Source organism: Mirounga angustirostris, unplaced genomic scaffold (genome assembly GCF_029215605.1).
Source record: "Mirounga angustirostris isolate CCGP_5_RB_7025 unplaced genomic scaffold, mMirAng1.0.hap1 SCAF_5, whole genome shotgun sequence".
Lineage (NCBI taxonomy): Eukaryota > Metazoa > Chordata > Mammalia > Carnivora > Phocidae > Mirounga > Mirounga angustirostris.
The window spans coordinates 114,354,353-114,366,766 of record NW_026991713.1 but is presented as its reverse complement, the minus strand read 5'-3'; the positions used below and the strand labels follow the sequence as shown (position 1 = coordinate 114,366,766).

Genomic DNA, 12,414 nt, shown 5'->3' with positions numbered 1-12,414 from the left:
CACAACCCTAATTCATTTCCACTGGAATCTACAGAATACCTACGGATATTCTTACAAACTTTACAAGATTTGATAGCTTCCTTAATAGATTTCTATATGACACCGTAGGGGGACAACTCCTGGCATTCTCATTCACATATCGTCACCTTACTTGCTCAATGAAAACTATAGTAATACAATGTGACTAATTTATAGGAAATCTAGAAAAAAAATAATTTTTGATTCCCATGCAGTCCCCATTACAGTTTTGATGATCGTCTGACTTTAGAAACTTTCGATGTTTCTTTGGCCACAAAAAGGACCAGTCAACAGAATGTGCTAGTTCCCCTGATAGGTATAGCTGTATAATGAAATTTGCAAGGATGCAGCTTCTGTGACTAAAAGAAACTAGTGGTAGGTGCATCTACCTCATTGTTCCAACCTAGGACTCACAATGCAGTCTTCTCATCTTAAATCATTGGTAGCCTCTCCTATGAAGGAGGGTATAAATGGCATGATAATCCGGTTCTGCTTAGTAAATAGTTATATAGTTTGCACTACGTATCAATAAGTTGTAATCCCGGATTGCACATTAATCTTTTCTGAGATTCGATTGCTAAATCTCTGAAAGGCTGATTAACTCAAATTAATGAAAAAAAAAAAAAAGTTCCTGAACTTGCAGTGAATGCTAGGAGCACTATGTTACTATGTAAGGCCCTGATTGAGCAGTCATTTCCACTTTTTCACTGGCATCTCTTTTCCTTTTCAAAATCCAACAAAGAGAAAAATATATTCCTTTGAGAAAAATGTTTGCATAATGATCTAGTAGTCATTCTTGATGAAGTCAACAAATTACAAATTTATAATTACAAATCACAACAAATTATCATGAAAGTAATCCATTCTCAAATCTCACGGAAGGGTTTAGATTACAAGAGAAAGTCAGAATTCAATATCAAATTATGACTCAAAGTTTCGGTTTTTTAAACATACTGAAAAATATTAGTAGGGACTCGGACGTTTGTATGCCAATATTCACAGCAGCATTACTAACAGTAGCCAAAAGGTAGAAAAACTCAATTGTCCACTGCCAGATAGATAAATAAAATGTGGTATGTATAAAATATTGCTTATCTTAGACTACCACAATCTTTTTTATTACAATCTTACTATAAAAATTATTAATTTATGAATTCAGTCAACTTCATCTATAAAGAGGAATTATACTACCAGTAGCAAGTAGCAACAATATGAATACAATAAACATTTTTATTAGTGAGAATTTTCATATTATCCAAAATGGTCTTATATACTACTACTAGAGAAATAAAAATTCCTTTTCAGTAGGACAGAAATTAAGAGACTGACTTACCAAACTTGTACTTAACAGGTTTTCCTGAAGTTGTTCAATTTTGCACGCTTGTTTTTTGACTGTAACTTTTAACTTGGCATTTTCAACTTCAAGCCTAAAATGAATATTTTAAAATTATTCTCACACATAAATTTTAAAAGTACCGTATAATTTCTAAACAAACATCTGACGGTCTTACATAAATTCTTAAAAATTTAAAAAGTAGAAGATTTGGCAATTGTGCCATTTTTCTGGTTGTGTTTTATAGTTAATGTGCAAAATTTAAAGATAATATGCAAAATTTATGCATTTCCAAATAGCGCAAAGCTGGAAGTTTTATCCAGCTTAACAATGATGTACTTATTATCATAACTGATATATTTCTCATCCTACACTGCTTCTCTGCTTTATAAATACTCAAGTATTTTCTGTGCTGCTTTAAATTGTACTTTTGCACGTGATCTTTCGACGTCTCAATACATCTTACAGCCTCTGCATGTCGATCTTGTGCTTCTTGCAACTAAAAAAGAAAAAAAAAAGAAATACTTTTAACTACTGGCAATCTAGTATAAAACCACCATCAGCTGTTTTTGTAAATAAAATTTTAGTGGACACAGCCACACTCTCCTCTACATACTGCTTTATGGCTACAGCAGATTTGAACTGCTGCAACAGAGACCTATGGCCTACGAAGCCTAAAATATTTACAGGGAGTCTGCTTCTCTCTCTCTCTCTCCCTCTGCCCTTCCCCGCTGTTCCTTCTCTCTCTCAAATAAATAAAATCTTAAAATAAAATAAAATATTTACAATCCCCTTACAGAAAAGTTTGCTGACTTCTCTAGTTACTAAAATGTCACGTTTTTAATGTTTTTAAATTATATTTTATCAGCTAAACCTACAAATTTATATATTGGTCAAAGGGGGAAAGATACGAAATTACCTTATGGTAAACATTTCTGTTTTTGTATTCGAAGTACCACATCCATTCTACTTTTAAATATTCACATATGTGAATGACCATGGCTGTTCCAGTGATTATAAAAGTTAACATGTTGCTTTCAGTGACAACTAGATATTTCATGGAATAGTATGAGAGGCATTATCTTCGTAGGAACCAGAATGCCTGGGGTCTGAACACTGGGTATTAGCTGTGTGACCTGAACAAATTACTTAAAATTTCTGTGTCTCAGTTTCTTCTTCGTAAAATGAAGATAAAAATAGTATCTACACACTGGGATGTTGGGAAGATTAATTTAGGAAGTATACATGAACTATTTATTTTTATTTTTATTTTTTAAAGATTGTATTTATTTGACAGAGAGAGAGAAACAGCGAGAGAGGGGACACAAGCAGGGGGAGTGGGAGAGGGAGAAGCAGGTTTCCCGCCGAGCAGGGAGCCCGATGCGGGGCTCGATCCCAGGACCTTGGGATCATGACCTGAGCCGAAGGCAGACGCTTAACGACTGAGCCACCCAGGTGCCCCTATACATGAACTATTTAGAAGGGTATGTGGCACATACCAGATTCTGTCTGCAATTAGCATTATTGTTGTTGCTATAGGTTATGTTCTAATAATATTTCATATTTTAGGCAGATGGTAGGCCAATGAAAGTGGTCTCTCATACAAGTTATACTGAAATCGTTCTTCACACCACTGAAAGTGGCAGCAAATGGGGAGCATGAGGCCCAGAATACATCCTCCACACTTCAAAAAACTTTTACCAATTCCACTAGCTAACAGTACTTTTTTCCACTTATAATAATTTTAACTTCCTTCCTCTCTACTCAGTGGACAATCTCATGGACTACAGTGCAAATAGTACCTCCTAGACTGAGTAATAAATATTTATATGACCATCAGAGGCAAGGTAAAGCCACTGACGTGGAAATAATGGACTCTTGCTAAATCAACATTCCCAAATCATGTCATGTTTATATTATCTTAACAACTGTCTCTGTTACACTGCTTTAGCAAGTACTCTGATGAATACATTAAGGCTACCTGGTATGGCATATGAGAAAAAACTGTCCGCAGGGGCGCCTGGCTGGCTCAGTGGGAAGAACGTGACTCTTGACCTTGGGCTCATGAGTCCAAGCCTCACAATGGGTGTAGAAATTACATAAATAAATAAATAAATACACAAACAAACAAACTTTCAAAAAGGAAAGGTAAAAAAAAAAAAAAAAAAAAAAAAGCTGTACCCGGAGCTTTATAGTTGGTAAAGTAATCTCAGTACTGGCTGCAAAATGAACAAAGGCAAATTTAGACGGGTTTTCCACAGTGAGGCGGGAGAAACAAGCATTTGACTGAACACTTCTCCTCTGTCAGATTAAATGCTTTCAATTTTACATTTAACTGCTTAAAATACGTTTAGAATAAAAGCTTTGTTATGTCAATGCTTTCAATCAGAAATTATTGATATGGTATAAAGTACTTAATTTTATCCTAAACACTGTAAAAATATTCTCAATTTATACAAGGATAGGTACCATGCATATCCCATATTTTGCCCCTTAGATAAATGTGTACATAGACAAAATTATCTATCATGAAAAAAATAAAACCAATGTAAAATAAAGGACTAAATTGTTCTGCATAGACTAGATGAGACAACTGTGAAGAGAGTAAAGTCAGTGGGAATTAGAATAGTCAGAGAGAGCTTCAAGGAGAATGAGAGACTATGAGCCAGGTCTGAATAGTGTAGGATTAGGCAAGAGGAAGGGAAACTAAAAGGACAGAAAGGACAGCATAAATAAAAGGCTGAGAGATGGTGAAATCAACCCAATTAACTCAGAGGAAAAAATCTGATGGCAGGGAAATAAAAACAGATGTCCAGACAACAATTAAATCAACGTTCAGAGCAGCATTATTAATGGCCATAAAGTGGGAAACAACCCAAAGGTGCATCAAATGATGAATGAACAAGGGTTTTGGCCCACAATGGAGTACTGTTGGACAATTAAAAAAAAAAAATGAAGCACTGATATATGCTATAACACAGATGAACCCTGAAAACATTAAGTAAAAGAAGCTAGTCACAAAGGACCACACATTGTGTGACCCCCCCTTTATATGAAATATTCAGAATAGGCAACTCTATAGAGGCTGGAAGTAGACTGGTGGTTGCCTGAGGCTGGGGGCTCAAGGGCTAAAGGTTTCTTTTCAGGGTGATGAAAATGTTCTACTTGATGGCAGTGATAGTTGCACAACTCTATGAATATGATCAGAAACACTGAACTATACATGTTAACTGGGTGAATTGTATGGTATGTGCATTATATCTCAATAAAGTTTTTAAAAAATCCAATGGGGGCGCCTGGGTGGCTCAGTCATTAAATGGCTGCCTTCGGCTCAGGTCATGGTCCCAGGGTCCTGGGATCAAGCCCCACATCAGGCTCCTTGCTCGGCGGGAAGCCTGCTTCTCCTTCACCCACTCCCCTGCTTGTGTTCCCTCTCTCGCTGTGTCTGTCAAATAAGTAAAATCTTAAAAAAAAAAGAAACCAATGGAAGGACCCATTCTTAATTTCTTAATTCTCTCTTTTGGGTGTATATACTACACATGATCTGAATATTTCTATGCATTTACAATATATCTAAAAGGAAAAGAAAATGAAGGAAATGCCTAAGTTCAACTGGTTTGTAAAATGACTTTTCTGTACAAGTTATCCTAAAATCAGTACAGATTCTATATCCGTTCATAAAAGTGAACATGAGAAATAAGACCATTGTCTGAAACATTCCATTAAAGATTATCTTCTGATTTTATATGGCTCACCTCATCATGGTAACAGAGATATCATTAAAAAACATTGCACCTGGGTGGCTCAGTTGGTTAACCATCCAACTCATGATTTCAGCTCAGGATCATGGAATTGAGCTGGCGTGGGGCTCTGTGCTGGGCAGGGAGTCTGCTCGAGATTCTCTCCCTCTCCCTCTGCCTCTCCACCCATTCACGCATGTGCCTGCGCACGCACTCTCGCTCTCTCTCAAATAATACATAAATCTTTAAAAAAAATTGTACAGTAGGAAAAAAAAGTCCCTCAATTTCTGTGAGGAATGATGAATCAGTTTCAACTTTCCTAAGGGTAAATACTGTAAGAAAAAAAAATGTATAACACAAATAGCAGAATGAAAGTCAAAGTTAGAGACACAGTGCATTGTGAACATACTAAAATTACACTAAATTATAATGTAAATACAAAAGAAAATGTTCCATGGAAATTAGCATCCTAAAACACTTTATATTAACCTGTTACAGATTAACTGTTGACATGCTACATTTAATACATACCTGACTTCTGATTTGACCTAATTTCTTCCTCAAATCCTGTGTCTCATCTTCTAAATTAATACGGCAACGTGATGTAACCTCCAGCGAAGCTTCTGACATAGATTGTTTTTTTAGGGCATCAGCCAGTTCTAGTTGAAGGTGTCTCACAGTTACCTAATAAGACGTTTCTGTTACTGATTTTATAAATTATCTTATATGAAGTTATGTTAATAATATATAACTAACATATGTACTTCAAAAAATATCACCACATACAGGTGTTATCCTCCTGCCTAGTCAGTGTTATGTTACTTAGATAATTAATTCAGCCCCACTCTCCATTCCTTGTTGATGAATCTGCAAAGCTTCCCACCCTACTGAAGTCTCAAAAAGAAATGGGTATATAGGTGGGCCTAGCAGTGGTAAATTCTACATGATGACATGGTTTCCCTCTTTTTTATTAGAGGCTTAAATTAATGTCAAAGTTCCTGACATATTCAATCCTCTGCTCAAATCCTTCCAATACATTACTATCTCAGAACAAAAGTGAAGTCATGCTAATGGGCTTCAAGGCCCTAGATAACCTGGCTTTCACCTCCCTCCCTGACCTCCATTCCTGCTACAATACAAGAATCCTGCCACCCCCCATTAGTCTGAAAATGGAGATCCAATGCCAAATTAATATATTACAGATACAATTCTCTTTGTTTTGGAAGGCAGCTATGCTCAGCACTATACCACCAATGCAGATCAATTCTCTTTGTTTTGGACAAACTTATGCCCAAATGATAGTCATTGAGCTTTGAAATAAGCAAATTATTGGTAAAATTGCCTTAAAAAATTATAAATAGCAGTGGGAACATTAAATCAAACAGTTTTGCTAAAGCTCACCACAGTTGTCCCAAATTATGATTTAATGAAAAGTGCCTGCAAAGGGTTAAAAGGTCATAAGATACACGATTTCAGACTAAAAATTCAAATTTATATAAATAAAAATAAAATTATTCCAACCTAAAATGTATAAAAAGCTACCAGAGGAAAAGTACTGAGAGATAGCATCTACACTTCAGTTCATGTGGGAAATCTGGAGTAAACCGTCAAGTGAATCCACTTAATTGAATCTCAATTTCAACATGCTCATTGCAGGTATGAACATTTCCATTTATCTGTTCATCATGGTATTAAAATGTAGTGACAAAGATTAAAATTATTATTTTAGCAGTATAAGACTAAATTATTAGTATCAGCCTACTATTAACAATTTATAACTTAACCTCTTAAACTTTCATAGATGACACAACAATTTTATTCAAATTAAAGCCCCTCTCAAGTCTAATTTTTATTTGCTGGATACAAGTTATGCTGAATCATAGTCTATATATTTTTTATATTCAACTAGATTCAAAATTCAGCAATAATCATTCAGGTCACGATCTCAGGGTCATGAGGTGGAGTTCTCTGATGTGGAGACCTCTTGGGATTCTCTCTCCCTCTCCCTCTGCCCCACTCCCATTCTTGTGCAGGTGCACTCTTTCTCTCTAAAAATATGAATTTTCTCTTAGAAAGCTTGAAAAATATTTATCTTTCTGGATACTTACTTCTCTTTCTACTTTCTCCTTTTCATACTGATATATTCTTTCTTTTAAAAGATTACATTCATTGATTAACTCTCTATTGCTTGCTTCCAGCAAAAGACCGTGTTTTTCACTTTCAGCTTGAAGTTTCTTTACGATATCCTGAAACTGGTCTTGGATATTAATTACTACATTTTCTTTACTGGCAGCTTTGTTGTGAGCATCATCTAGTTGCTGATGAAGCAGCATATTTTCACTTTGTAGTTGAGATAATCTCTCCACTAAGGATTCCTGCTTTCCAATGTATTTATTCACTTTATCTTGTTCATTTTGATACATGTGTTCCATTTCCTTTTTCTGACACTGTGTTTGACTTAGGTCTCTTTGTACACATTCTAAAACCAAAGTCTTTTCCCTGAGAGCATCTCTTGTGTGATGGAGCTCAATTTCTAAAGTATTGAATTCACTTTCAGCTTTAGAAAGGTTTTGAGAAAGAAGCTCATTGTTTTCTTTTAGGTTAGACACATCAAAATTCAGTTTGTCCTGCAGACGAAACCATTCATCTTTTGCTCTCTGGAAAGCAAGTTCTAGGTCTCTTTTTGACGCCTGACTTTGATCATAATCCTCTAGAGCAGTAGCTAGTCTAGCTCGAAATGATCCAACTTGTGTGTCCAGTCTTTCTTTGTTTTGCTTTTCATTCTCCAGTTTAGACTTTAGCATTGTATTCTCAGTGGTCAGGGCATTAATCTGTCCACTATATTCTAATACTGTTTTTGTTAATGTTTCCTCCTTCAGTTTTATGGTCTTTAGAAGACTGACATTCTTTTCTTTTATAATTTCAATGTCTTCACAATATTTAGTTTCCATTTCCTGGTTCTTACTGTTTATTGTGTCTATTTCCAGTCTTAGCATGGCAATTTCATCCTGCCACAAGTGGGTTTTAGGCAACAGATCTTTTTCTTCTTTATGACTATTAGATATCTAAGTAAAACAGAGGAGACTTTTAGCTGGAACTCAATAAAATGACATTATCCTGATTTTCTCTGAAATTAAAGAAAAACCTGTGTTTATACAATGAATAGGTTGCAGTAAGTGGATATCCCAACTGGAAAAAAATAAAGTTGGGTCCAAACCTCAAACTCTATACAAGTATAAATTCCCAAAGTTTCAAAAATTTAATTGAAGAGTGTGAATGCATGAAAGGAAAAAAGAAACCAAGACAGAATTTTTAAGAATCTCAGAACTGGAAAGGTCTTTGATTTTCAACAAACCCAGAAAGCCTGAAATAAAAGATTAATAAATCTGATTACACTAAAAATTGAATTTACAGTCTGATATCTAACACAGCTACCCCACAATAAAATCCCTAGCTCTACATTTATTTTGACAGATTCAATTTCCTAAAATTCTTTTTTCCTGACAATATTCCATACAAATTCTACTTTTCTAACATTTCTATAGTCACGTATAAGAATTACATCTACTGATAACTGACAAATCTAGGCACTGTACTATAAACACTTCTACCGACATCAGTGAACTTTTTGTTATCACAATTCTAGAATGGAGAGGTTAAAAACATTAAGTGAGCTGCAGGACTTTCCCCAGGTCTTCTTCCTCCACTACTAGTCTCTTACACCAAACCGCAGCTCTTCTCTAGTGTAAATCATACATACAAAAGAAGCCTTATATTTCAAAATACTGATGGTACATAAGGTAAAATTTATACAGCTCTTAGAAAAATCATGAGATTATTTGCTGCTGCAATAAATTTAACTTCCTCTTCATGATGTTTAAAATAGGGGAAAATACACTGAGCTATTTTATTAGGAATAAAACACTCATCAATAAGTTGTCATTAGCATATAATTGTTTCAAAAGCGCCTTGTAATGAAATAGGATACTACTTGGAGCAAATTGGTACTTTTCTCAAAAGTAGAGACTCAATCCAAAAGAAAGTCTCTGAACAGGCTACACTCTTCTGTTCATCAGTGGCAGTGTTAAGCTAACTTCTCTTTCAATTCAGAGGTGATGAAGTAACTGCCAAAAATTGAAACATATGTTGTTAGTAGCAATAGTTTTAAGCATATAGAAAGCTCAACAATTCTTATGGAAAATAATAAAAGCCTCTCCTTTGGATGAGGACATGATGAATGTCACTATTTGACTCTTGCAGACAAACGCATTTAAATTAAGGATATTACTTTATCCACTGGACCAAAAATGTCACCACCCACTATGCCCCCGCAAATACACACACACATACACATATATGCTTTAAAAATCCTCTATGCTTTCCATGATCTACAGTGTTGGTTTTAAAAATATATATATGCATACATGGAGAAAAAATAATAATTTCAGAAAATAAAATGTATATACATATAAATACATACACACATGTACTTAAAAATAACTAAAGAAAATACCCCAGAATTCATTCTGTTGTTACCCACTTCTATCTCCTTTTGTTTGCAAAGGTGATTCTTTAGAATTCCATCTTGTAATACTCTGGCATTCTGTTCTCGAGAAAGTTGTAACTTAGCGTCATTTCGCTCCTCCACAACCTAGAGACATATTTTCATTAGGATTTTGAATCACACCATTAAAAAAAAAAAAGTCAGGGGCGCCTAGGTGGCTTAGTCAGTTAAGCGGCTGCCTTCGGCTCAGGTCATGCTCCCAGGTTCCTGGGATCGAGCCCCACGTCGGGCTCCCTGCTCAGTGGAGAGTCTGCTTCTCCCTCTCCCTCTGCCTGCCTCTTTGCCTACTTGTGCTCTCTATCTCTCTGCCAAATAAATAAATAAAATCTTTAAAAAAAAAAAGTCAAAAGTTTAAGAGAACTTAAAAATAATGTTCAAAAGAAGTAGCCTTTTTAAATACAAGGATTTTATCCTGCATGAATAACTCAAATTTTAATTTAAATGACAGCTAAATTTGTCATAAAGTAAAAATACAAGAAGATATAGTATGTGAAAATAAAATTTCTTTACAAAACATTTAACTAGTTCCATCATAGTCTCAAGGCGATTGAGCCTGTACTTTAACATAAAAAATTCAAAACTGGGGTGCCTGGGTGGCTCAGTTGGTTAAGTGTCCTACCCTTGGTTTTGGCTCAGGTCATGGTCTCAGGGTTATAAGATCCAATCCTGAGTCGGGCTCTTCATTCAGCACAGAGTCTGCTTGAGATTCTTTTCCCTCCCTCTCCCTCCCCCTTTACTCCTTCCCTTGCTCATGCTCTCTCTCTAAAAATAAATAAAATCTTAAAAAAAAAAAGCCAACATTCACATTTATCTCAATTTACCCTCTATCCCTTCATTCAGAAAATATATAGAGAGCATATATGAGAAGCCAAGAATTCCAATAAGTTAATAATTTTAGCTAAAAATATTATACTTCCTATTAGGATAAAATTAAATTTTTTATCTATTTTATACCTAAATAATATACATTAAATCAAGGGTATATTATAAATAATACTGATGGAAATATGCAATTTTTATCAAAGATTTACCTGATCCAAATTATTTCTCATAGTCCTCAATTCCGCACCTACTGTTGCAAGACGAAGTTCAAGTTGTTGTTTCATTTCAACTTCTTTATTATACTGCTCTTCTTTTTCTCTGAATTGCTCCCTCATTTTTTCATATAATTTATCAGCATTTCTTCTTTTTCCTTCTTCTTGTTTGAAGGTAAATCTGCAAATAAATGTGCTCATTTTAAAATGTTTTGTAAGTAATAAAAAGTTCATTTTATGATCTGATTCCACATATGTTGGTTTATTAGCCAAATGAAATTTCTATGTTCTCAATTTTTTTCCTTTCTCGGGCTCATGTTTACTTTCTCACTTCAATCTCTTCCAAAAGATATATATAGTTGAAAAGAAGCAATGAGAAAGCATTATGCAGCTTAGTAATAAGTTTTAGTACTAACTCTGGTAGATATTGTAGAGAAAGGAATTTTGAAATTATTCAAGAAAGTTAGAATTAAAATTATCATTTTTCCCATACAGTCATAATTACTCCTCCATTAGAACAGATAATTTAGTTACTAATTAAAAAGAGAAGTTGCTCTTTATAAAAAAGTTTATAAATTCCCCATAGAAGTAAATTTCTACTTCACAAAACATCACAGGTACCTCCAAAAATAATTTGCAGTATTAAGACAGCATCTGCAGATGTCATTTACACAACATACACCTGCAGATTACTGTGATCCAGGACTAGGCTGTGGAGTCTAGTATCTGTTGCCCTATACATTTTATGTTTCTTCTTCTGCAATATTCTCAATTTACCTTGTTGATTATTCATTTTACATTTTTAAATATTTTATTTATTTATTTGACAGGGAGAGAGAGCACAAGCCGAGGGAGCAGCAGGCAGAGGGAGAGGGAGAAGTAGGCTCCCCGCCGAGCAGAGATCTGGAGATGGGGCTCAATCCCAGGACCCTGGGATCATGATATGAGCCAAAGGCAGACTCTTAACCAACTGAGCCATGCAGGTACCCCTATTATCCATTTTATAAATCATTTGAAAACCCCTTTTAGAACACAGGATCCATATTAATTAAGGAAACAATAAAGAGTCATATGTGCTTACAGCATAGACTTCTGGATTAATTTTATAAGAGAGATTTTGAAAAAACTTAGCAGTAATCATTTTCCATTTTACTTTTTAATTGCTGCATATGTTTAAAACTGAATAAATTTTTAAAATTTTTCCTATCTTGAGATAAACGGCCATTTCATACTCTGTTGATAGGCATATAAATTAATATAAACTTCCCAGAGAACAATTTAAAAATAGGATCAAAGACCTTCTTTAAAAATTTTTATACTTTAAGCAAACAATACGATATTGAAGAATTTATTCCAAGTAAGTAACCAGAATTGTAGAAACAGATTTATATAAAAGTCATTCCTTACAGCACTTATTAAAGTATAGAAAAATGGAAAATAACCAATATTCAATTTGTTAAATAATGAGGATTCCATATGGTGGACTTCTATATGGTCATTAAAATTATGATTTGGAATATACATTAAATTATCAGTAGAAGTATTCACTGTCAAGAACTTGCTGAATTATTTTGAAGAATCTCATACTTCACACTACTAAAGAAGTTTTCTTCCCTATAAAAATTCCAGAAGGTAAGTTAGCAATTATCAAACTTCTACACATCTGTAGTACAAAAGGAAATAGTTCAAGGGCCATCTGGCTGGCTCAGTTGGTAGAGCATGTGA

General features: G+C 34.5%; 1 protein-coding gene across 5 annotated transcripts in view; it reads right to left on the bottom strand.

Annotated features, from left to right (window-relative positions):
* The window catches only part of LOC123841828 (ankyrin repeat domain-containing protein 26-like), a 113,288-nt gene that overhangs the window by 36,539 nt on the left and 64,335 nt on the right, over positions 1-12,414 (bottom strand). For all 5 annotated transcript variants that reach the window (XM_064591919.1, XM_064591920.1, XM_064591923.1 and 2 more), the window contains 6 exons: positions 10,687-10,870; positions 9,632-9,742; positions 7,200-8,156; positions 5,623-5,775; positions 1,780-1,850; positions 1,352-1,445 (listed from right to left, as the gene is read on the bottom strand). In XM_064591919.1, the coding sequence (XP_064447989.1) occupies positions 1,352-1,445; positions 1,780-1,850; positions 5,623-5,775; positions 7,200-8,156; positions 9,632-9,742; positions 10,687-10,870 (1,570 nt within the window). The remainder of the gene's footprint in view (positions 1-1,351; positions 1,446-1,779; positions 1,851-5,622; positions 5,776-7,199; positions 8,157-9,631; positions 9,743-10,686; positions 10,871-12,414) is intronic.